This window comes from Coturnix japonica, chromosome 15 (assembly GCF_054131305.1).
Source record: "Coturnix japonica strain WE chromosome 15, WE-NBRP24, whole genome shotgun sequence".
In the NCBI taxonomy this organism is placed as follows: Eukaryota; Metazoa; Chordata; class Aves; order Galliformes; family Phasianidae; genus Coturnix; species Coturnix japonica.
In genome coordinates this window covers 17,171,432-17,197,040 of record NC_140677.1, presented here as the reverse complement: position 1 = coordinate 17,197,040, position 25,609 = coordinate 17,171,432, and the positions used below count along the sequence as shown (strand labels likewise).

Sequence of the window (25,609 nt, the reverse complement as noted above, 5' to 3'; positions counted from 1 at the left end):
TCATCGCATATATATGGAAAACAATGATAAAGCAGTCATCAAAAAGCTAAAGAAGATTTCAATATTCAAATAAGGCAATCTGCATAACCCCCACCTGAATTTTAATTCTGCAGAACTTCTTGCAGAGATTTGTGCTGCAGATGATCTGTGACTCCTTTCCCACCCGAGAACAGCAGCCTGCATTAGGAACGCGTCCACCAGCTCCCAAACTCGGGTTAATTTTAATCCCTGGACTTAAGGTGCAGGAGGCGCTTTGCCATTGGGGGCCGGGTCGATTCTGCAGACTCCCAGGGGAAGAAAGCAAAGGCGAAGACCATGACGGACCACAGCAAGGTTATGGGAGCTGTGGGCCATGTCACCTGCTGAGCAAAACACCGTGACTGGTTGTCATGGTTTAATAATTTTGTAATTTTTGCTATCAGTATTCCACATCATAACATCATATAAAGCATGAATAATTTTACTGAATCTGCAACTTATCAGAAGAAGACTACATCTCCCAGGGAACAACACGATAGGTCACGGGACCTGGACTCTATATTAACTCTGTCGCAGAACAGACTGACGTCTTTCGAGTTCTGGCGTTCAGGGGAGTGTGTGGGAGCCTTCAGCCGTTCGCCTAGATTCACAGTAGGCCTCTCGGTTACGGGACTCATTCTCTCTCCTATTTTGCTTGATTCGTTAGCTCAATTTCAATTATATTGTATTATATTGTGTTATCCTGTATTTCGATATAGTATTTAGTAAATAAGTGTGCCTCCTTAGATCGTTGCCGCTGTTTTCTTTCCCTAATTAATTTTTTCCTTTCGGCCTAGGGCCCCTCCGGGGCCTACGGCCCCCTGTCACGGACGCAGGTGGATTTTTAGTTCAAACCGTGACAGATTTTGGTGGAGGATGCGGGCAAATTGAGTTGCTGTTTTTTCTGTGTTTTCTTCTGTTGCTCTTTTAGCTTTTAACAGAGCTACGAGTTTTTTTTTCCCTGTTAAGGAGCTATCTCGTGTTTGGGATTCTGCACCTGCGAGCTTGACCTTGAAAGTCCAGGCGGACTGCCAATACTCCGGTATATTTTATAAACACTGCTGAGCTTTGTTTTCTTTTACTTTTTTCTCTCTATTGGAGGAAAAAAGATGTTTTCTCTACTAAATTTGTTTTACCAGGGACTGTGTGCCATTGGTTCCTTTTTTGAGACGCTCCGAACATATTGGGCCATGTTTAAGCTAGCCACTTTTTCTTATGGAGCTATACAATTGTATAATGGATTGAAAGCATGGTTAGCAATGCTCACTTCGTATCTGTATACAGCTCCAGAGGGAGCAACTAATGCAACTAATTATACAGAAATGGTGATTTTTAAGCGTGCTCCTCTTTCTTTCTATGAATCCTTTATGCAGTTTTTGAATGATCAGTGGGTCACACTCTTAATCTCCCTGATCTTATTGTTGATTATTGTAATAATCTCACTCAGTATCTGGATTTATAACATCCGGAGGAAGTCTTCCCTAGAACCAGAGAATACTGAGTGGCAGGGAATTGAAGAGATTCTCAAAGGACAGACATCTTCAGTGTTATGGAGCTTCACTCCTGAACACTTGAAGAATCCTGAGAGTTTGATTGCATATTTGAGGCAGGAATGTTGTGGCTCAGGCAGATCTCAGGAGGCACAAATGATTTTGGGCCTAGCTAATGCTTATTGGGCCTTAGTCAATACCATTCCTGAGAGAGAGAGTCTTAGAGCTGAGGCAGAAAAACTTTGGACTGAGAAGGTAGAGAGAGAAAAAGCTTTTGAAGCTGAGAGAAAAGATCTCCTGTACCAACGAGACTCAATCTGGTACGAGAAAGAGAGTCTTAGAGCTGACGCAGCAAAACTTTGGGATGAGAAGGTAGAGAGAGAAAAAGCTTTTGAAGCTGAGAGAAAAGATCTCCTGTACCAACGAGACTCAATCTGGTACGAGAAAGAGAGTCTTAGAGCTGACGCAGCAAAACTTTGGGATGAGAAGGTAGAGAGAGAAAAAGCTTTTGAAGCTGAGAGAAAAGATCTCCTGTACCAACGAGACTCAATCTGGTACGAGAAAGAGAGTCTTAGAGCTGACGCAGAAAAACTTTGGGATGAGAAAAGCTCCCTGCAATCCCAACTCAACACTCTTCAGTCTGTGCATAATGCCCTCCAGTCCGAGCATAACGCTCTTCAGACTGAGCACAATGCCCTCCAGACCGAGCACAACACTCTTCAGTCCGAGCATAATGCCCTCCGGTCCGAGCATAACGCTCTTCAGACTGAGCACAATGCCCTTCGGACCGAGCACAACACTCTTCAGTCCGAGCATAACACTCTTCAGACCGAGCACAATGCCCTCCAGACCAAGCTCAACACTCTCCAGACTGAGCGCGATGCCCTCCGGTCCGAGCATGACACTCTCCAGACTGAGCACGGCGCCCTCCGGTCCGAGCACAACACTCTCCAGTCCGAGCACAGCGCCCTCCGGTCCGAGTACAACACTCTCCAGACTGAGCGCGATGCCCTCCGGACCGAGCACAATGCCCTCCAGACCGAGCACAACACTCTTCAGTCCAAGTATGACGCCGTCCAGTCTGAGTGCGGCACCCTCCAGGCCAAGTATGATGCCTTCCAATCCAACTGCGACACCCTCCGGTCCGAGCATGACACTCTCCAGACTGAGCGCGATGCCCTCCGGTCCGAGCACGACATTCTCCAGTCCGAGCACGGCGCCCTCCAGTCCGAGCACAACACTCTTCAGTCTGTGCATAATGCCCTCCAGTCCGAGCATAACGCTCTTCAGACTGAGCACAATGCCCTCCAGACCGAGCACAACACTCTTCAGTCCGAGCATAATGCCCTCCGGTCCGAGCACGACGCTCTCCAGTCCGAGCACGGCGCCCTCCGGTCCGAGCATGACACTCTCCAGACTGAGCGCGATGCCCTCCGGTCCGAGCATGACACTCTCCAGACTGAGCGCGATGCCCTCCGGTCCGAGCACGACGCTCTCCAGTCCGAGCACGGCGCCCTCCGGTCCGAGCACGACACTCTCCAGTCCGAGTACAGCGCCCTCCGGTCCGAGCATGACACTCTCCAGACTGAGCGCGATGCCCTCCGGTCCGAGCATGACACTCTCCAGACTGAGCGCGATGCCCTCCGGTCCGAGCATGACACTCTCCAGTCCGAGTACAGCGCCCTCCGGTCCGAGCATGACACTCTCCAGACTGAGCGCGATGCCCTCCGGTCCGAGCACGACACTCTCCAGTCCGAGCACAGCGCCCTCCGGTCCGAGCATGACACTCTCCAGACTGAGCGCGATGCCCTCCGGTCCGAGCACGACACTCTCCAGTCCGAGCACAGCGCCCTCCGGTCCAAGTATGACACTCTCCAGTCCAAACACAAAGACCTCCAGTCCGGGTACGACAATCTCCGGGCAGCGCGCAGCGCCCTCCTGTGTAAGCACAACGCTCTCCAGTCTGAGCACGACGCCCTCCAGTCTAGTTATAACGTCCTCAGGGCAGAATGCGACACCCTCAAGTCTGAACCGTATGTACTCCAACTTAACCAACCACCGGGGGCACCAGATACAATGTTGGTTGCCCCTGTAAGAGGGCGAAAAACAAAACGAGTTTCAACTCAGATAGAGAAAATGCAGAAGGAGTTAGAAGAGCGGAGGGAGTTAGGAGAGCAGGACTCAGGAGAGCAGGGGGACTCAGGAGGTCAGGGGGACTCAGGAGAGCAGGAGGAGTCAGAAGACCAGAGGAAGTCGGCGGAGCAGAGGTTGTTAGAGCAGTATAAGAAGATGTTAGAGGAGGAGAAGAAGTCAGAGGAGCAGAGAAAGTTAGGAGAGAGAAAGTTAGGAGAGAGGAAGAAGGAGGAAGGTCGCCTGGAGGAAATAACACAAGCGTCAGAGTCAGGGTCAGAGTCAGACGAGGAGCCAAAAGCTAAATTTTCTTTACGAGAATTTCTCGAGTCCAAACTTATAGATGGGGCAGCCTCATCAACACAGCTGCCAACATTAACACCTGGGACTCCTGATAGAGCAAAAGGTGAGCAAAGTATTACGACCATTATTGATCGATCTTTTAAACTGAGTGAAATTCGAGATCTGAGAAAGGATTTCACACGTCAGCCAAAAGAAAATATGGTCACTTGGTTACTTCGCTGCTGGGACAATGGTGCCAACAGTGCGTGGCTCGATGGCAGTGAAGCTCGCCAACTGGGTAGCATTTCCAGGGACTCACGTGTGGACAGAGGTATAGGCACATGCCAAAATCGGTCCTACACCCTCTGGAAGCGGATGTTGATAGCGGTAAGAGATAGATTCCCCTTTAAACGGGACTTGGAGCCTGAGAAAAAGAAATGGACTGATATGGAGAAAGGTATCCAATTTTTGAGAGAAAGGGCTCTGGTGGAAATGCTCTACAGCCCCCAGTTCAATCGTAACAATCCAAACCAATTACATGATCCTGAAGCAGTCCACGTTCCACGACAAATGTGGCGTGACTTTACAAAGGCAGCTCCAGAAAAGCATGCCAGTGCACTTGCATTGGTATATGGCAAAGGGGAAAGAAAGCCCCTTGTAAATGAGCTAATTAGCAGACTTCAGGAGCTTGAATTATTTATAAGCGCTACAGAAGTTAAGCTTTATACTTCAGCCATTGTCCAAATGGGAAAAAAAATAGTGGAAAGGTTAGACAAAGTGGAGGAAACACAAAGTGATATTATTGACAAATTGGCTAATGTGCCTGATGTAGATGAATCCACGGTGGTACCAGATGATGGAAACCAGGATTTCCACGATTGCCTATTGAGAGAGCTAAACAACATGAGTTCCTCTCGACCTGTATCATCGAAAATCTCAACCATAAAAAAGAGACGACCTCGTATTCAAGCAAACGACAATGATAAGACCATACGTTTTGCTTTGTTGTATTTCTTGAGTAATCATGGGGAGGATATAAAGAAGTGGTATAACTCATCCACTTCTGCACTTCAGGCACGAGTGAAAGAATTACAATCCAAAACAACCACCAAGGTGAACTCTTCCAAACGGGGGAGAGTTCCAGTTGCTGCAAGTCAACGAGGTAAACAATAGAGGGGCCCTGCCCCCGGCCAGGGGGGGGAAAGGGACAACAGAGTATACTGGACTGTGTGGATTAAGTGGCCTGGCACATCTCAACCACAGAAATATAAAGCCTTGGTGGACACTGGTGCACAATGCACCCTAATGCCCTCAAGTCACCAAGGGACACAACCAATTTATATCCATGGAGTGACTGGGGGTTCCCAAGAATTGACTATGTTGGAGGCCGAAATAAGCCTCACTGGTAAAAACTGGCAGAGACACCCTATTGTGACTGGTCCAGAGGCTCCATGTATACTGGGAATCGATTACCTTAGGATGGGATATTTCAAGGATCCCAAGGGGTATCGATGGGCCTTTGGGATAGCTGCTGTAAACACAAATGGTGTTAAGCAGCTGTCAACTTTACCTGGTCTGTCAGATGATCCTTCTGCTGTGGGGTTGCTCCAGGTAAAAGACCAAGAGGTACCAATTGCCACCAAAGTGGTTCACAGACGGCAGTACCGCACCAATAGGGACTCATTGCTCCCCATTCAAAAGCTAATTCGCCAATTAGAAAATCAAGGAGTGATTAGCAAAACGCACTCGCCTTTTAACAGCCCCATATGGCCAGTGCGTAAAACCAGTGGGGAATGGAGGCTGACGGTAGATTACCGTGGCCTGAATGAAGTTACACCTCCATTAAGTGCTGCTGTACCAGACATGCTAGAACTCCAGTATGAACTGGAGTCAAAAGAAGCTAGGTGGTATGCCACCATTGATATTGCTAATGCCTTCTTTTCCATCCCATTGGCTGCAAAATGTAGGCCACAGTTTGCTTTTACCTGGAGAGGTATTCAGTATACCTGGAACCGTTTACCCCAGGGGTGGAAGCACAGCCCAACAATTTGCCATGGATTGATCCAAGCTGTTTTGGAACAGGGTAATGCTCCTGAGCACTTGCAGTATATTGATGACATTGTGGTGTGGGGCCATACAGCAGCAGAGGTTTCCAAGAAAGGGAAACAGATAATCCAAATTCTTTTGAAAGCTGGTTTTGCCATTAAGCGCAGCAAGGTGAAGGGGCCTGCCCAGGAAATCCAGTTCTTAGGCATAAAATGGCAAGATGGACGTCGTCACATCCCAGCAGATGTGATTGACAAAATCACTGCTATGTCTCCGCCCACAAATAAAACAGAGACCCAATCTTTTCTGGGAGTAGTGGGCTTTTGGAGAATGCATGTCCCAAACTACAGCCACATAGTGAGCCCTCTCTATCAGGTAACACGGAAGAAGAATAATTTCTCATGGGGTCCTGAGCAGCAGCAGGCTTTTGAGCAGATAAAACAAGAAATAGCCCGTGCCGTGGCCTTGGGGCCAGTACGGACGGGACAGGATGTGAAGAACATCCTCTACACTGCTGCTGGAGAGAAAGGTCCCACCTGGAGTTTGTGGCAAAGAGCCTCAGGAGAGACCCGAGGCCGACCCCTAGGATTTTGGAGTCGAGCATATAAAGGGTCTGAGGAGCGCTACACTCCAACTGAGAAGGAGATCTTAGCCGTGTATGAGGGGGTTCGGGCTGCTTCTGAAGTAGTTGGGACAGAGGTTCAGCTTCTTCTAGCACCTCGCTTGCCAGTAATAAACTGGATGTTTAAAGGACAGGTTCCCTCCACCCATCATGCTACTGATGCCACTTGGAGTAAGTGGATTTCATTAATTACTCAACGAGCTCGAATGGGAAAACTCAGCCGTCCTGGAATTCTAGAAGTGATCATGGACTGGCCTGAGAGTAAAAAAATTGAAATACCACCTACAGAAGAGGTATCACGTGCTAAAGAGGCACCACCATACAATGAGCTACCAGAAAACGAAAAGAAATTTGCCCTATTCACAGACGGATCATGTCGTATTGTAGGGAAGCATCGCAGATGGAAAGCTGCTGTATGGAGCCCCACACGACAAGTTGCAGAGGCCACCGAAGGTAAAGGAGAATCAAGTCAATTCGCAGAGGTAAAGGCTGTTCAGCTGGCTTTAGATGTGGCTGAACGGGAGAGGTGGCCAATGCTTCATCTTTATACTGATTCATGGATGGTGGCAAATGCCTTATGGGGGTGGTTGCAACAGTGGGAGGATGATAATTGGCAACGAAAGGGTAAACCTGTTTGGGCTGCTGAACTGTGGAAAGACATTGCTGCCCGAATAAGGAACATTGTTGTAAAGGTGCGCCATGTAGATGCTCATGTGCCTAAAAGTAAGGCTACTGAAGAACATAAAAATAACCATCAGGTTGATCGAGCTGCCAAAATTGAGGTGGCTCAAATAGACTTGGACTGGCAGAACAAGGGTGAATTATTCCTAGCTCGGTGGGCCCATGAGACTTCAGGTCATCAAGGAAGGGATGCAACATATAAGTGGGCCAGAGACCGAGGGGTGGACTTAACTATGGACGCTATTGCTCAGGTTATTCATGATTGTGAAACATGCGCCATAATTAAACAAGCCAAAAGGATGAAACCTCTCTGGGAGGAAGGGCGATGGCAAAAGTATAAATATGGAGAGGCATGGCAGGTTGATTATATCACCTTGCCACGATCTCGCAATGGTAAGCGTTATGTACTCACCATGGTGGAGGCAACCACTGGGTGGCTCGAAACATACGCAGTACCCCATGCTACCGCCCGAAACACCATATTAGGGTTGGAAAAGCAAATCCTGTGGCGGCATGGCACTCCGGAAAGAATTGAATCAGATAATGGGACCCATTTTAAAAATTCCCTTGTAACCACTTGGGCCAAAAATCATGGCATCGAGTGGATTTACCATATTCCCTATCATGCACCAGCTTCTGGTAAGATTGAACGATTCAATGGGTTATTGAAAACTATGTTGAAAGCAATGGGTGGCGGAACGTATAAAAATTGGGAGAACCATTTAGCAGAAGCCACCTGGTTGGTCAACACTCGAGGATCTAGTAATCGTAATGGTCCTAACCAATCCAGCTCCCTACGTACCGTGGAGGGAGATAAGGTTCCTGTAGTACACATAAAGAGTGTGTTGGGAAAAACAGTTTGGGTCCTTCCAGCGTCTGGAAAGGGCAAACCTCTCCGGGGTACTGTCTTTGCCCAGGGACCTGGGTGCACATGGTGGGTGATGGACAAAAATGGGAATGTTCAATGTGTACCACAAGGGAATTTGATGTTGGGGGAGTGCAGCCAATGATTTTCCTGTAGATATATAGGTAGAGTCTCAGAAAATATTTCAATTGGTTACAGAATAGTTCAATTAGGTATAGGACTTAAGATAGAGTGGATCAATGTTAAGGAAACACTTTTCTCTATATACCTTAATTAGGCATTCTGTAAGCAAGTTTTCCATCTGGACTCTATATCCTGCACTGGCCATGCATGTGTAGAGCACACATGGAAAGAAGTATAAGTCAAAAGGAAATCTGCTGTGGTGGCTGGGAAAGGATGAGTGCACCTTGATGTGGGGGACGCCCTACCAGCGCTGCCTTTCCCCTCTACCGCTGACATGTTTTCCTTTTTCTGGCAGTTTTGCCATTTTCTCAAAATTAATAAATAGTAAATTAGGTTATAGAGTTTTGTTCTCAACTTAGGGATTTGTATGGAATAAATATAGATTGTTGAGAAAAAATAAGGTTGCTAATTATTCACAATTATACATATGAGTGTGTATGTATGTATAAATATAATGTAATGATGTAGAATAAGGGGTGGAATGTCATGGTTTAATAATTTTGTAATTTTTGCTATCAGTATTCCACATCATAACATCATATAAAGCATGAATAATTTTACTGAATCTGCAACTTATCAGAAGAAGACTACATCTCCCAGGGAACAACACGATAGGTCACGGGACCTGGACTCTATATTAACTCTGTCGCAGAACAGACTGACGTCTTTCGAGTTCTGGCGTTCAGGGGAGTGTGTGGGAGCCTTCAGCCGTTCGCCTAGATTCACAGTAGGCCTCTCGGTTACGGGACTCATTCTCTCTCCTATTTTGCTTGATTCGTTAGCTCAATTTCAATTATATTGTATTATATTGTGTTATCCTGTATTTCGATATAGTATTTAGTAAATAAGTGTGCCTCCTTAGATCGTTGCCGCTGTTTTCTTTCCCTAATTAATTTTTTCCTTTCGGCCTAGGGCCCCTCCGGGGCCTACGGCCCCCTGTCACGGACGCAGGTGGATTTTTAGTTCAAACCGTGACACTGGTGGCTGTCTAAATGAGAAGCTGCCCATGTGGGAAGGAGAGGAAGATGCCTGCAGCCTCATGCACCACCATCAGGACAAGCATATATTGGCCAGGCAGCCAGAAGTCCAGCCAGATGTCTCCCCAGGGAACAGGCCTGTGCCAAGCAGGCCTGAAAGCCATCACCACAAACCACGCTGACACCTCTGAGCCCACCAGTGCTGCAGCTCTGGATCCGATATTCCTAAGCAAACACTTCAGCTGCAAAAGCCCACAGCCCTACAGCCATGCAGAGCCACGCAGCTCTCATAGCTCTAACACACACGCACTGTCTGCCCATCTGCTGTGGATGCAATGGGTCAGGTGGAGCAGGGGCTTTTCTTCTGAAAACCTCGGTCTGAAATCTTGCGGCAGGCAGACTGAGCAATCTTTCTCTCTGGACTACAGGATTCTGAACACATCATCTGCTGCATGTGCTCACTCAGTGCTGCCAGTCACTTTCTCAGCATTTCTGGTTGCAGTGGCTGCAAACTGCTTCACAAACAGCATTGTTTCATCCTCAGTTGTCTGCATTCAAGAACAGTAACACCAGAATAATCCTTGGACAACAAGAAAAAGATTTATTTTGAGCTCCACTCGATTCCCTAACTGCAGAACCATTTTATCGTGCCTGAAAAGCTTAAATTTGATAAGAAAAGCTCCAAGAAGGAAAGTGCGTTAAGCTCTTTCCATTGGCACACATGAAATTGGGTGTGCGGGGAAGCAGGAGGGAAGAGGAAATGGGTGGAATCGTAGCAATCATAGCAATGTTCTCCAATCTGAGGATAAAAGATGAAGGACAGAACATGCACCGGAACACAGACAGCTGCTTCTGAAACACCATCTTTCCTTATGAGCATTAACTAGTAGATTTGGAGGCTTCCCCAAGGATTGGTGCCCAAGCAAATGAAATGCTTTAGTAAAACACTTTGGGTTTTATTTTACTGATCTACAACATGTTGTAGCAGCAAACACTTCTTACTGTGCCCTGTAGTGGGCACTTTCTGGCACCTCAAAGTGGAAGTCAGTAAAGAAGACTGAGAAAGAATTCAGACCAGGCTTCCTATGCAGGCATCACTTTGACAAGCAACAGCACACAGACCCTCTTGTTTGTTACCAGCCAAAGCTCAGACAAAGCGCAGACATCCCAGCTCCACGTCCCCAGCTTCCTTCAGGGCTGAGGCTTTCCTCAGACAAATGAACTCATCACACTGTACCTCTGTGACGGGAGAAGAGGCTGATGCCACCAAGAGCTTATTCACTTTGTGCATCCATGAGCTCTGCAGCTCTCATTCCACAATGAATGCTGTAAATTCCTGCACACACTTCCCTAGTTGTTATTTTCCGTGATTCTTCCTGTTCTATCTTCAACTTTCCACACTCGATCTTCATTAAATGATTACACAAATCCCCACGCACTTCTATCAAGATCACTACGTTAGTTAATAACAAGTGAGTTTCATTCTCATTAATTACGAATATGTTCATTAGTGTGTCAGTTGCTGCAATAAAATCCAGCCTCTGAGAAGGAAAGCGATGTGCTGGCTGCTTGTGGCCCGGATCACGCACACAGAGCCCGGGGCAGGCTCAGGGCTGCCCACAGAAGGCCCAGGGACGCAGCTGATGCTTCCAATCCCCAATTCCCTCAGCTGCTCCTCCTAAGACTTGTGTTCCAGACCCCCTCACAGGTCGCTGCCCTTCTCTGAACGCTCTCCAGGGCCCTGATGTCTTTCTTCTAGTGAGGAGCCCCAAACTGAACACAATACTCAAGACCTCACCAGGCTGAGCACAGCTCGACCATCACCTCCTGCTGGCTGCACTATTTAAGAGGTTGGCTGCTTCCAGACAGTACCACTGTGCAATCCTGAAAACCTCGTGAGCATTTGGGGTGCCTTGGCTATGGTTTCCACACATAATTAAACCACAATTAGCCTGCGCTATCCCAAGATAAACTACTACTGAAAGCAGGAAAGCTTCAGCTCCACTTTTATTGCTTCATGCACACTGGAGCCCTGCTGCTCCAAAGGGCTGAAGTCCTGCCCGTGCTGACACCCCCAGAGCAACATCCCGAGTGCTTCAAGCAAGGAGTGTTTCTTGCACAAACTTATCAGGAAACTCACGTAACACATCCTTATTCCAGCACGACTTCCATCTGCTTCTCAGCAGCAGAGCACCACTGAAAATGCATTGGTTTGCACAGGTCTACATACAAATACAAAGATTGCATTGTTTCTGCATTTCACCTTGGTATGCTCTCACTAGTACTGACCCTGTTAAACCCCCAGACCAGCATCTGAGATCTAATGATGGCTGACTGGGTAATTTCTTCATTGCTAACAGGAAACTACTGCACACCACATCCACCCCACTGGGTGCAGCCTCCTATCCCAGCAGCAAGATGAATGACATTTCCAAACCAGCCGTTTCTAGACCCGCTAGTGCATCAGCATCCCAGCTGTCACACAATGTACACTGATTCCCATCTCTGCTGGGGTAGCACCACATGTTACACCGAAGATGCCATATCCACCACAACAGGACTGCCTCAGCAGCAAGCCCCAGCTGCAGGACACCATTGGCCTTGTGTTAGCATGCACAGCCACACTCACCTCCAGGCTCTCTGCTCTTGCCAAGCAGGACTGCCCTCTGCTGACCCACAGCACCACCAAGGACGCCTTGCCCAGGAGCTGAGAACACCCACAACATCGCAGCTACGTGGCCCCATGGCTCCTGGCACACAGCACTGTCTCTTCCACCAGAGAAGGCAATGATTTTTCAGTCTGGCCATCCCACATCTCCTCAAGAGGAAAGGGAACAAGAGCTGCCCATACAACCAGCTTGTCTTTTTGGTGTGGCCTCCCTGCTCCAGAGCCACAGCCACTGCTATTGGCACAAGCACAGCCAGCCCTGGCAGTGGTGGCAATGGCAGCAATGGCACCCGAGCAGCTTTCATTTAGCAGAGCCACAGACCTGAGTATGACAAAGAGCAGTCAGTGATGCACAGCACTGCCACGAGCTGCTGAAACTAAAACTGTCATACTTTGTTCATCCGAATTACCAAAAACACACGGAGTTCTGGATTTGGTTGTTGCTGACTGCAGACAGCTGAGAGCAGCTCAGGGACATCACACAGCACTGGACACGTTCTTGGCTTGAGCAAATCCATCCTGCCCCAGGTCGATTCATTCAGAGTTGCTGCATCTGCAGCAGTTACAACAGAGGGATCACAGCACAGAGATCTACTGCAGAGAACTCAGAGCTACCCCAGCAGCCTATAGGAACAGCCTCTTGTTCTTACACTGACACCCTGTCAAACCACAATTCTATTAGGGCAGCTTTTAGTCTTCGTTGAAGACAGAGATCACAGGCAGAGGATGCATAAATCTGTTTTTATCATCTGTAGCAGCACTGACATTTAAGACAATAAATGCAACAAGACTAAGTAAAGCGGGAGTTAAATCGAATGCAATCAGAACTTATTAATTTATAGTACAATCAAATTAAACCAGTGCCAGTATCTAAATAAAACTGCTGACATCCAATGCTGCTGGGGAGTTGGTAGGAAGTGAGAACTGAGTTTACTCCTCACTGCCACTTCAGGGCTTCAACAGCAAAGCTGCCAAGAACCTCTGACAGCACATGCTTCTCCTCCAGTGCATCACTGAGAATGTAATGCAGGAGTGCAAGTTTTAAAAGCTAAATGGAATCAGGTCCTTTCTAACAGCGCCTCCCCCTGCACTGCAGACCCTGGGATACAGGTTCACCCAGCTGCAGTGCTCCTGGTGCAGCAGAATGGCACCCAGAGGAGAACCCCCACAAAGTGACACTGCTGTGCCATTCTGTGACGCTCCTGGAGACTGAAGCAGAGCTTGGAGGGCTCAGGAGCTCAGTGTGGTCCCTGCAGTCACAGCCCAGCACTCCCTGCGCGTGTGGGACATGTCAACTCACCCACACCTTCCTGACTCAGCACCTCTGCCCAGCTTTTCTATGTGGCCTCTGGAGAGCACTTCCTCCAGCAGCAAGTTCTGGCTGCCACCAGTTATTAAAATGCATTAAGTGATGAGCCTTAAAGTGCTTATTACATTATTAAAACATATGTATCAACATTTTGCCCTAGATTACAGTTCAAACAAGACTCAACACCCAACTTCTCACCTGCTTGGTGAAGCAGCTTTCAGTTTTACACACACATAAATATCTTACAAAAGATGTATATCTTGGATAAATGGATTACACTAAATTCAGGGAGAGAATCTTCCACATAAGGACTTGATGGTTATGAGGAACTGTCATCAAGCAGAGGGGAGACAGAAATTTGTAGAGCACACCAATTTCTCCAAAGAAATCACTGGTTACAGCAGGTAGATGGAAAGACCACCTGGGTCGTGTCTGTATTGAAAGCTGGATGGCTGAAGGATCACAGAGACTTCCACAGTCCAACCAGCAGCCCAACCCCACCACACTGCTACCCCACTGAGTCCCTTGGAGCTGCATCTCCATGGTTCCTGAAAGCCTCCAAGGAGGGATGGGTGACATGAGAGCTCCTACAGGAACCACGGCACATTGGAGCAGTGTGAGTGCCCTGCAGGCCCTGACAAGGCACAAGGAGGATCCAGACCCTGCACCAGTTCTAACAGAGCGGCCTGGGCCCTCACCGGCCCTTTGTGCTGCTTCAACAGCGAGACAACAGTATCCGTCTCATCCTTTCATCCCCGGGAGAGGCAGCGGCTCAGAAGGAAAGCTAACACAGCCAACCTTGGTTTCCCAGTGCTACATTTTATCCAGTGCAACGCCTACATCCCCACGTTGTTTTTCACACCAAAGTAAACAGAAAAACAATGGAAAAACTGTCAGAAAGTTTTAGTTACAATTGCACTTTCAACTGCGCAGCAATATTTTGATTAAGTCGGTTCAGGAACAGCTGCACCATCTTCCTGACCAAGGTAAGGAAGTAACAGCACGGGGAAGGTTAAGAGAAATAGGGAAGCCGGTCTTGACAGGAGGTAACAGCTCGTGGCTCATTGGCCATTGGAGGCAGCAGGAAAACAAGTGAGGAGGATGCAGTGCTGTGTGTCTGCCCCACAGCCAGGCCCTGACCTTCCCCATCCCTGCTGCTTCTGCACTGTCCCACCCCACAGGCCACCTGCGCTTCCCATTTCAGAGCTGATGGGGTGGGAGCACAACCATCTCTGGTAGGAAAAGGTGATTTTTGCTGAAAGAACTGTGACCTTTTTTTGCATTCAAAATGCAAATACATGGGTTCCTACCAACCTGATGCTCCCAGGAAGCTGTTTGGATAGCAGTATGATTACACACTTGCTCGCTACAGCTGGAAGCATCGCTGCTTTTAGTTTCTAATTACACATTCGTTTAATTATTGGCTTTATGAAAGCAACTGAACTGACAGCACAAGCTATTGCATAAAAACAGACAAACAGGCATCAGGTACACCAAGCAAAAGACAAAAACAGGGAAGGATGCTTTTTCCACTAAGCAAACCCACCACTTGCATTACTTTTTTCCAGTGAATGTCAAGTTCCACAGTACTAAGCAGCAACTTGTCTATGAACTTGCAAGCAGTACTCGAGCAGTGAGCAAGATGCATATATCCAATACAACAAGAAAATGGCACCATTTCTTACAGTACTCCAAATCAATTGCATTGCTGAGCTCCCAAGTACTGGGGAAGAGCTGGGTTTCTGGGTGCTACTCACAGCAGCACCTGGAGCTGGAGCCAGGGGAGGCATCACCACCAGGGCCACAACGGGACAACAACACAATCCCTCTGCATCTTCATAAGAAGTGTTTCCTCTGGCAAACGAAATCCATAACCTTACACAAAAGCAACCGCACACAGAAAGCAGATTGCTTCAAGTGCAGCACCAAAACACGCTGTTTGTGCTGCCTTTAAAACACATTGAAAACACTGTGTGTTTTAATCCCGTGTTCTGCTCGCTGTGCTCCTGTACCTTCGTCCGTGCTCCCAGGGCTGACTGACTTCAGCAGGGGAGGCTGTGCTTGGCCTCTGCCCTCTCGCTGCAGACCTGAGATCTCCCACTGCTTTCAAATATACTTTTTGTTTTCAAGGGGTTTCAGTTCTGACTGCCAAGTATGTTTTCAATGGAAAGAAACAAATATTTAAAGGAGGAATGTTAAAACGATAACCCAAAACATTCCTCTCTGCACCTGAAGGGATGCCAAAATCATCGCCAAGCTCCATCACGAGGCTCAGCATACCTGGCAACTCCATGCCCAAGCAGCAGTAACGAGAAGCTGGGAGCCCAGGAACGTAGTGATTTCTCACCTCGCAGACTGGATCATAGAACACACTTCTGGTGTAAAGCAGCAGCTGAGCCTTTCCTGCTCAGTGCCTTTGTTAAGCTTCATAAGAGGCTGAGAACACGTCAGAGCAACAAGGCTTTAAATGTGGCATACTAAATCTAGAAAGCTGAGAAAAACACACACTGGGTTGGCTCTGAAGCCAGAATAGGTGTTACTGGGTATATCCATTCCCAGATTCTCCAGGTGCCAACACACGCAGTGCTCCTGATGGCTCCAATGGGACACCGGACACCTCCCCCCTTCTGCACCCACACAGCGGGATGGCAGAGCAGCTTCCCCCTCTGCTTCTACACACAGAACTGCGGTGTTGTGAGCCGTGCTACGTGATGAAATTCTCTCCTTCCAGGCAGCGTCTCAAAAATATGGCCTTGCCTTTGTTACCACACACAAGCCAATATGCTCCTTCCTGTTCCTCCTCTAAAAAATAACTAAAGCTTAGGGAAAAAAAGAGACAACAGCTTTCAACAATACAACTTTCAAATCACAAGAGGCATAAAGGCCTGGAGACTGCAACAGCACAGGTTTTAGGGAACATCTGATAGGGAGCGCCAGCATGCCTATTACCAGCAGCAGCACTGATGCAATTACATGAAAATCCGCTGTCATTTTAAGACTTCTTTTGCACTTCTGTTTGTACAGAGACAAAAACAAGATTGGAGCCTGAGGGCTCAGGAGGCAGAGAGCAGCTACAAAAGAGTCCTCTATTTTTAGGAGTACAATTTCGAAGCTTGATCCTGACAACACTGGAACATTTACAGCCATCAAATGTGTTTTGAAATCCAAACAAGTTTTTTCACTTTATTATTTGTGCAGTGTCTTCCCCTCAAACTTGAGTGGCTTTTCTTCAGGCACCGCTCTGCTGGCACACACAACTTTATTTCTGTTATTCAAATGTTAATATGAAAGAGATACGAGAGGCTTCCATTCAGTTCCAACTTTGGAATCATTAGACATGGTTATTAAATCAGACATATCTAATTGAGCAGCAGGATGTAATAAACAATGTCTCAGAAAATCAAACGACACCCTGTTCCTGCTGCTGACAGTGCCACCTTGGGAGTCCTTCCATGAGGTCTCCAGGATCTCCTTCCCCCATGCCCATCTCCACAGGTAGCCATAGACCCGTGCAAGTCTGCTGCAGAGCACAGACCACATGAAGGTCCAGCACTTAATGTCAGCACGTGCTTCCTCTGTGAGAGTCAATGAGTTTGTATCCAGCCCTGCTTTTCCAATGATCCAAACAAGGGCAGAAACACAAAGTTTTAAGACAACACAGAACTGTAATAAGAGATGAAAAATAGATGTTGGTTGCTAAGAACTGCAGAGGGATAATGAGAGGATAAAATTAAAGGCACAGTAATAAAGACATGGAGAAAGAAATGACCTTGCCCAGAACAAGACCTGCATCAGCTGCTGCAACTGAAGCTTTTGGAATTGTTCCGACTAATTCTCACTGAGCACCAATTCTGCACTCAAGGAACTCCAAAGAATGGAGAAGAAAACAGAACATGCGTTCCAGTTCTACCAACCCAAAGCACGGCTGTACCCTGATGCAGCAGGCAGTGCTGGCAGCAAGAGCAGCAGGTGCAACCAAAGTCAGTGAGAGGCTCGGACAGCAGAGCTGCGGATGGGTACAGGAGAGGTGTAAAATCAGAACTGGTACAATACAAATACAGAAAGGTCATTGGTAGCTTCGGCCAGAGGCGCTGCCACTTCCTCCTGCACAAAAAGCTGCCAGCCACCCCCAGCAGCTCTGCTGGTGTCTTTCAATTACCTCTACTCTTGCGGGAACTTGAAAAGGGTTCATTTCAATACGTTCGGGTGGGTTTTGCTGTGCAGTTTGCTGGAAGTTTTTGTGTTGTGATATGACCCTTTGGAGCAGGAAATACAGCACGGATGCAGCCTTTGTCCTCAAAGCCCAACATGCAGCACTGGGCTGGCCAGTGTGTGCTCTGCAACACGGTGTGAAAACACTGACCAGAAACACCAGCACTGCTGCTTTGCTAGGAAGGAGCCCACAGCAGCTGAGAAGCAGTTGTTAGATTGCTTTGTTACGATACCTATCGCTCATGTTTGCATATCAGCATGATCAGGACTAACAAAGCTATCTCGATGCTGCTATCTATGCAAGAGCACAAAAGAATGGCATTTATATAAATAAATTTAAATAAAAGCATATTAGTCTGAGAAATACTGCCATTTCTCAACAGGCTTAAAATAGTTCCCAGTACGATTCAGCCACTGTTTGGAAATAAAGCAGAAAGGCAACAGATTGTCTGAGCACTTAAATAAAGATCTCAGCTTCCTATAAAAAGGTAATTCCTGTATTTCTCACTGGATAATCCTGAGAGTTATAATTTACGTCAAGCTGCACTTAGGTGGAAATTGGACTCCAATTAGTAAGAAAAACTGCACTTTCATTTTACCCAGCTAAGAAATATTTGCACCTTAGAAAAGCAGGTGCAAAGAAAACAGTATTTCAATCTATGCAGAAGGAGTTAAACTGAGGAACATTCACTTCAATGAGGAGCTGACTGTTCTTCTGGCCACCTTGTCCTCCCAGGAATTAGATTCCTGTCTCGATTTTGCACCCACCCTGGAAGCACAAAATGCAATCTTCCCTGCTTTTTCAGTTTCCACCATTGTCTCCTGCTGAAAGAAGCTGAACTGGTTGAGAAAATGAAGCCAAAGCAGCCAACTGCTGCACACCATCCCTCCACACCAGTGGCTAGGCTGGAATCATCCAGAACTGGCTCACAGTCAATGGTGAATGCTGAACTTGGCCAAGCCGCTTCCCCGAAAACACTGGTTTTCATTAAGAGGGGTGACAAAATCCACACGTCAATGTGCATGGGAGCACATTCAAACAAACAGCAACACTTGGCCAAAAGAGCAATGAGAACTCAACATTTCCCCTCCCATCCCTCAAACCTATTTTTAAGAAGTTGAACAAATGCACCATTTAAGACGTAAACAGACTTCAGTTCTCAGTTCTGTTCTGTAAGTACAGGAGGAAAAGTGCTCCGAAAGCAGGGAGGGCTTTCAGGTCCGCACTCACTGCCTTGGTTTAAAAGGAGTTAATGAGTTCTGTCCAGCTGGGTAATCAGTGCCAGGTATGTGATGTTTCCAACTGAACCCGCACTTCCCTTATTTCTGAGGGCATCGGCTGCACTCATGGCAATGCCCTGAAGAGCAACAAACAGAGTTAGTCCTGGAACAAGACAGCACGGCCTACGATGCTGCAGGACGTGCAGGCAGTGGCGGGGCTCTGGCAGCCCAGAAGCCCCGTGTCCCACCCCTTACCCTGCCCAGGTCACATCCCACAGGACTGTTCTGGGCACATCTCACCGCTCACAGCAACCACCAGCACAGCTCAGCACCTCATGTGTGAACAGGGGCACATTTGGAACTAGAGACTGGGATGAAAAATGAAAACAAGCAGTACACGTGAGAGCGTGTCTGCCTGTGTTGTAATACGCTCCTGGAACCAAAACCAATTTAAAATCAAATAAACAATAGCTAAAGTCCATCTGCTTCTCTCATAGGGTTTATCAGTATAGAGAAAATCGGGCACTGGAAAAAAACGAGGGACTCCAGTCAGTCAAAGCGCATCATTAAATGAAAAGCACCATTACATGAACGCAACTTTGTTTCTGCACTATCAGCACCCAACAGAACCGCCCTCACCAAACGCTTCCCAGCTCTCCTGGATCAGCGCTGCTGTCACTGCGCGGTGCCCGCACAGCCCCCCGAGGGCGATGCCTGCAGCCCGGGCAGCAGCGCACACGGCAAAGGCTGCGATCAGGGCTGTTATACCTCGGGGCAGCGTAACAAGGCACCCGACACAACGTGCCACCAAACGTGCTCCTGCGGTCCTCTCCTCCGCAGCGTGCCACCTCACACCATCTCCAACCACTCACAGCCTCGCCGGGTCAAGCCGCCACACGCGTTCGTTCAGCGGCGCTAAATTACGAGCAAAGGGGGAAAAAGCTGCGAAGGAAGAACCGCCCGGATCGATGCGGTGCCGGCTGCTGCCCGCACACACAGCGCCCGGCACCCGGTGCCAGTGCACGGCCCAGAGATGGCAGCGCGCAGCACAGCGCTGCACGGCCAACCCAGCGCGGCTCAGAAGCGCAGCGGAGCGGAGCGGAGCCTCCCCTCGCTCGGGAGCCGGCAGCTCCGGGAAGCAGCAGGTCTCCTTCTCGCCGCCCTTCAATCACAGCACGGATTCGCAAAGCAAAAGTAAAAGAGGAAATGGCTGAGTGAGGGCAGGAAGCCCCTGAGCGCTCCTGCAGCCGATCGCACGGACGGACGGATGCCCGCTCGCTCCTTTATGTACAAACCGCACGGCAGCAATGACAGTCACGCAGAAAACGCGCAGTTCACCGACGATCGGTTCGTTCTCACGCCCGCACCGGTTTCCCCGGTGCCGGGACAGCGGCTCCAAACCCCCGGCCGCAGCCGTAGCGCGGGTCGGACCGGTACCGCCGCGAGGTGCCGTCCGAGCGCGTCCCGCACAGCGCAACTCGCGGCAGGTCCCGGGGCAGGTGCCGCAGCCCCGGCGGACGGAGCCGCTCCGCGCACTGAGCTCCGCTACGGCGGCAACAAGTTTCCGAGGGCGGATAAGCCGCTCCATAACGCGCAGCAAAGGGGCACCGCCGGCCAACGCTCAGCAAACGGGGCGGGATCGCGCAGCACCGACACCGACACCGACACCACCACAACCACCGCCACCGCCGCCACCGACACCGACACCGACACCGACACCGCCCGGCCGCGCGCTCCTGCCGCTGTTTCCCCCGCGCCCGGCGGAGCCGCGGTCCCAACTTCGGGAACTCGCCCGGCCGCTCCCCCCGCCCCGCATCCCCGGGACCCGGCCCGGCCGCGCGCAGCGGCTCCGCAGGACAAAGGCCGGAGCCGCGGGGAGCGGAACCGAGCGGAACCGAGCGCAGCGCAGCGCCGGGCGCGCACACGACGCGGACGCGCAGGCCCCGCGGCGGCGCTGCGGGAAGCGGCCCCGGGAACGGCCGCGCAGCTCCGCTCCGCCCGACGGCGGCAGCAGGGCGGGACGTAGAGCCGGGGCACGGCCGGGCCGGGCGGGGGTGCGGAGCGGCGCGGAGCGGAGCGGCGTTTAAAGGTCCCCCAACAGCGCCATTTTGAACGGGAGAGGGGCGAGCGCGCAACGGGTTCGGATCTCCCGCGGGCGCGGGGCGCGCAAACTTCCCGCGGGGCGGGCAGCGCAACTCGGGGCCGGGCTCACAGCGGGACGGGGGTTAACAGTAGGATGGGGCTCACAGCCGTGGGTTACCGGGGCTCAGAGCTGTGGGTTACCGGGGCTCAGAGCTGTGGGTTAACGGGGCTCACACACAGCGGGACGGGGCTCAGCGGGAGCGCGCCGAGTTGCGCGCGGGCACTTGCGCGTCGTGCCGCCCCGCGCATCGCTGCGCGCAGTGCCCGCAGGGCGCTGCTCCCCCCGCGCTGCCGCCTCCCGCCGCGCCGCGCTGCCGCCTCCTCCTCCTCCTCCCTTTTCCTTTTCCTTCTCCTTCTCCTCCCTCCTCCTCCTCCCTCGCCGCCTTTTTTTCCCCGCATCCAAACTTCGGGAGCCCGGAAAAACCCCTCGTGCCCCGCGCTCCGCCGGCAAAACGCCCCCACCAGCTGCGGGCCGTCCCGCTCCGCCCGCCGCTGTGCGCCGCCACCCCCCGCTTCACCTGCGGGGAGTTTTTCCAGCCCTCCGCCGCTGCCCGGGCTCCTGCTCCCCGGCTCCGCTCGCCGCCTCATTCCAATATGGCACGGCCCGGCAGAGCGCATGCGCCCGCCGCTGCCTCTCCCCCCCCACCCCCCTCCCTCCCCCCCGCTCTCCCCTCCCCTCCCCCGGCGGCTTTTCGGGCGCTCCGGGTCCCTCCCGATCCCGCCGCCCGCCCCACGTTGCGGCCCGGCTGCCCCCGTTCACCTGCTGCGGCCGCTGACGGGAGCCGCCAACGGCGGGGAGCACCGACGGCTGCAGGGCGACCTTCCATGGCCGAGAGAAGCTCCGCTCGGCCCCGGGAGGAAGGCGCTCCTTGGGCGCAGCGATGGGCGCAGCATCCCGCAGCTCCCGCAGCATCCCGCAGCACCCCGCAGCATCCCGCAGCATCCCGCAGCATCCCGCAGCATCCCGCAGCTCCCGCAGCATCCCGCAGCATCCCGCAGCACCCCGCAGCATCCCGCAGCACCCCGCGGCTCCCGCAGCTCCGCACACAGCTCCGCACACGGGCCGTCCGCTGGAGGGGGGTCTCGCCGTGCGGGACGGGGGTTCCGGGATCCCCGTCGCTGCGTCGCGTTAAGGAAATGGGACAGGAGTGGGTATTTATGAAGGAACCGGCTGTCCTGGGCCGCAGCAAAAGCGGCGTGGCCGGCAGGGCCGGGGAGGGGTCCCGTCCCTCTGCTCTGCGCTGCTGAGCCCCCGCCTGGAGTACGGCATCCTCGGTACAGGAGCGGTACCGACCTGTTGGATCGCATCCACAGGAGGGTCACAAAAATGAGCCGAGGGATGGAGCAGCTCCCTGTGAGGACAGGCTGAGAGCCGGGCTGTGCAGCACGGTGAGATGAAGGCTGACTTAACTTGAATAATGACAGAAGGCTGAACCCTTTCTGTAAAGGAAACAAGTCACAGATGCAGTGACACAGGTCTCGAGCTGAGCCTGAAGACAGCCCGGCACTTCAGGGCTGGACTCCTGCTCCTTTTCTAAGTCCCTCTGCACAAAGCTGGAGATAAAAGCACATGAACTTTCACAGAGCCTAAAAGCTGCTCTGCAAAGGGGAAGGCAAAAGTATTTTCTCTCTCCAGCCCACCAGCAGAAGCTACCCCTGGAAGTTCTATGATAATGGTATAATGCTGCCCCTATTAGGAGAAAGCAGCTTTACAGCACCCTACACCTTCCCTGTGGGATAGGGTGCCCTCATATTTCATTTGTTGGCCATTACAACACTTGCCACCTTCTGCCTTTCTTTTCATAGTTGAAGACTTTCCAGATGTAGGTTAAGGCTGTTCTAAGTGTGCTCACGTGTGCTTAAGGAAGCAGTGACTTTTTGCTGGAAGAATGTGAAGTTGTGGGAAGGATTTGCTTCGCTTTATCTCCAAAAAGGTGAAATGGTTGAAATAACCAGGTCAGGCTTCCTGGATAGATTTGGATTCTAATATTACAGTGGAATTACATTTCTCTTCAGCTCCTTGAGTTTGCTTTCTTGATTTATCTTTAACTACAGGCTTTCAGCACCAGGTGGGATTCCACCATGTGGCCTTCACTTTGAGCTTCTACAAGGTTTATAACAGCTCCGATTTCTGTGAGATGTTCAGCTAACAAGTGAGAGTGGCACAACAAGCAAACAGAGGGAAGCGTTGTACTCCAGGATGTGCTGGGATAAAGCTGGGTTTGTTTTTTTTTTGCATGGCATCAGGATTCCAGAGGAGGAGGAGGGATTTCCTAACTCTCAGGCCCATTCACCTGGCAGACTGTGTGCACCAGCATTCAGAGGCCAGAGGCCTCCCCACATCCCTCATGGCCCACAGGTTTCTGCACCACTGGAGCAGAAACATACTGGCTTCAAAGTGAGTAAGACCCAGGCCATCTAAACCCAGAATGAAATAGAGCAAAACCAAGTAGTCACAAAGTAGAGGACGGAACAACCTGATACACACATCACTGGAACAACTGGAATAGCCGTGTCTACAGAGAAGCAAATCACCTCTACTTTTGTGATGCCAACTTTGCTCTTAGCAAAGGTTCTCCTCTTAGCATTTCTAAGCACTTCCCAGCTCCTAATACACTTCAACATATCTACAAGGCAGTTATTATCAACAACAAATACACAGGTACCCTTTACTTATGTCAGCGTGCACCCTTGCTAAGATAACTCTGGCATACCGACTGTATCGTCAGTATCTCCCTTGACTGGGCTGTAATACTAATCAGCTTTTGGAAGGAGGCAGAGGAAATGTATTTCTTTAAGATAGCTGAATGGGAAAGAGAGGAAGGCAATACACTTTCTTTCAGCAAAGTTCAGACACCACCACAAGATTATGCAAAATCAATATTGCAGTTTGCCTAAGAACAAATATCCTGTTTCTTTGTTTCAATTTATGGGCAAAGTCGTCTTTTCTCCAAATGATAAACGTTAATTGTTTTTAGAACATCCTGATCAGCCCTGCTCAGGTGAGGAAGGCAGGTTATAAACAGCAGCAAAACCGCACACCACACTGTGTTATGAAAGCAAAGGAAACACAGAAATTAAACCAAGAGCAGGGAAAAGATGAAGACTTAAATCTGTGCTGGGAATACTCCAAAGACTCATTAACAGATGAAAAAGTATGATTATCTTATTAAGTGTACTACCAGCCATACAGAAGCTCTGATCAAAACAATAATTAAACCACCAATAACAATCTCTCTGCATCATTAAATACTTTTGTACAAATAAATTAACTCTGCCAGACAGAAAAATCAAGTGGAGATAATTCACCTCAACCAACTTCGTGTTCAGACGCTCAGGAACCGCCTCACATCCTCACCTGGGAAGGCGCTGCCATTCCTCTTCCAAAAAATCCTTTTAAATAAATGACCATGACAGCATCCCTTTACATTTCCGTGCTTACTCCGCCGCTGATAAATCAATGAGCCCACATGGCTCGAGAGAACGGCCAGTGGTGAAAACTGATTCTTCCCTTACAGAGAGCACACGCGGCTGGGGAGGAATATTTATTTCTGAGCAAAGTAAATGGACACTCCAGTGCAATTGTTGAGACACAGAATCTGGCAACAAATCAATATTGGCTTTAACTAACCAATTTCTGCCATTAGTTTTTAATACCTATGGATCTGTTAGAATCCCATAGCATGTTGACACGAAGCAGCAAAGGCTGCTGAATTCCTTTTGGTTTGTGGCTTTATTGAATGTGAGGCTTTAAGAATTCTGCTACAGGTGAGTGTCAGTTTCCTGCCTTTCTCTTTTATCGGCTTCCTTTGAAGCGCTGCCCGAGCTCTTACAGCTTCACTTGGGTTTGACTTTCTTTTCCTGAATCAGAGCAGGCCTAAAGTTGGTATGTGTGCATTTACTGGCTTGACCCTCTGCAGGCAACCAGTACCACTATTATCTGGTGTTTCAGGGGCATGGATTAAATATGCTGAGCTTTTATTTATGTTCCTTTAAGGAGTCTCAGGAAGTACATGGGATAATTTGCCAGCCCATGTAAAACTGCATTCTTGCCGTACATAAGTAGCAGCGCTGACATGTATGTAATCTTGTAGCCTCGACAGCATAAATCTAAGATGAAGGTCAAACAAAATATCCAGATTTCTGAGATCGGGGCCAAAATTTAGGCATGGAAACCAAACACAGAGAGCGGGAGGTGAAATTCTGACAAAGCAGGAACTAACCTTTTCAGATGCACCCCTGAGAGCAGGTCAGGGCTGAGATACAGCAGCAAAGCAGCGACATCAGTTGCAGCATATGCTGTACCTGTTCGGGGGGAAGCAGAATAACACTTTCAGATTGTGTTACTGTGGATGCTTTTATTGGTAAAAAAACTCCAAAGAGTGTAAAATAGCCAAAGTTACCACAAGAGCTTCACGCTGAGGTTTGAGAGCACCCCATGATACAGGTTCAGCCTGAATATGGGAGGGATGAAGCAGTGAAACCTAGTAGAAGAACTGTGGAGAAAGAGACTATCTGCTGCTTTGGCCTTGGTGTGTGAACATATTAAACGACTGAACAGATTTACACGTTGATTTATTTCCTCTCAGTTTAACAGGGGGTTGCACAAGTATCACTGTGCTGACATAGGGAGAAACATGAGACCTGCAGGGAGCATCCCACAGTAGATGCAGTGATCAGCACAGCCACGGGTACCTGCCTTAGATCTGGGTTCCTTAAGAAGTGCCATCTAATATCGGTAGTGTCTGTGATGTGTGTAAGGC

General features: G+C 49.7%; 2 protein-coding genes across 3 annotated transcripts in view; one reads left to right on the top strand and one right to left on the bottom strand.

Annotated features, from left to right (window-relative positions):
• SFMBT1 (Scm like with four mbt domains 1) overlaps positions 1–21,447 on the bottom strand; it is a 48,616-nt gene extending 27,169 nt beyond the window's left edge. For both annotated transcript variants that reach the window (XR_014934898.1, XM_015874467.3), the window contains exon 1: positions 21,365–21,447. The gene's annotated coding sequence lies outside the window, so the exon portion shown is untranslated. The remainder of the gene's footprint in view (positions 1–21,364) is intronic.
• LOC146758411 (uncharacterized) lies at positions 17,006–24,265 on the top strand. The gene is made up of 2 exons (XM_085517252.1): positions 17,006–20,793; positions 22,902–24,265. The coding sequence occupies exon 1, from the start codon at positions 20,012–20,014 to the stop codon at positions 20,789–20,791; it is 780 nt and encodes a 259-aa protein (XP_085373378.1). The 5' UTR covers positions 17,006–20,011; the 3' UTR covers positions 20,792–20,793; positions 22,902–24,265.
• The last annotated feature ends 1,344 nt before the right edge of the window (positions 24,266–25,609 follow it).

Coding starts and splice junctions, on each gene's coding strand:
- LOC146758411 (XM_085517252.1), top strand. CDS start 20,012: ATGACAGTCACGCAGAAAACGCGCAGTTCACCGACGATCGGTTCGTTC.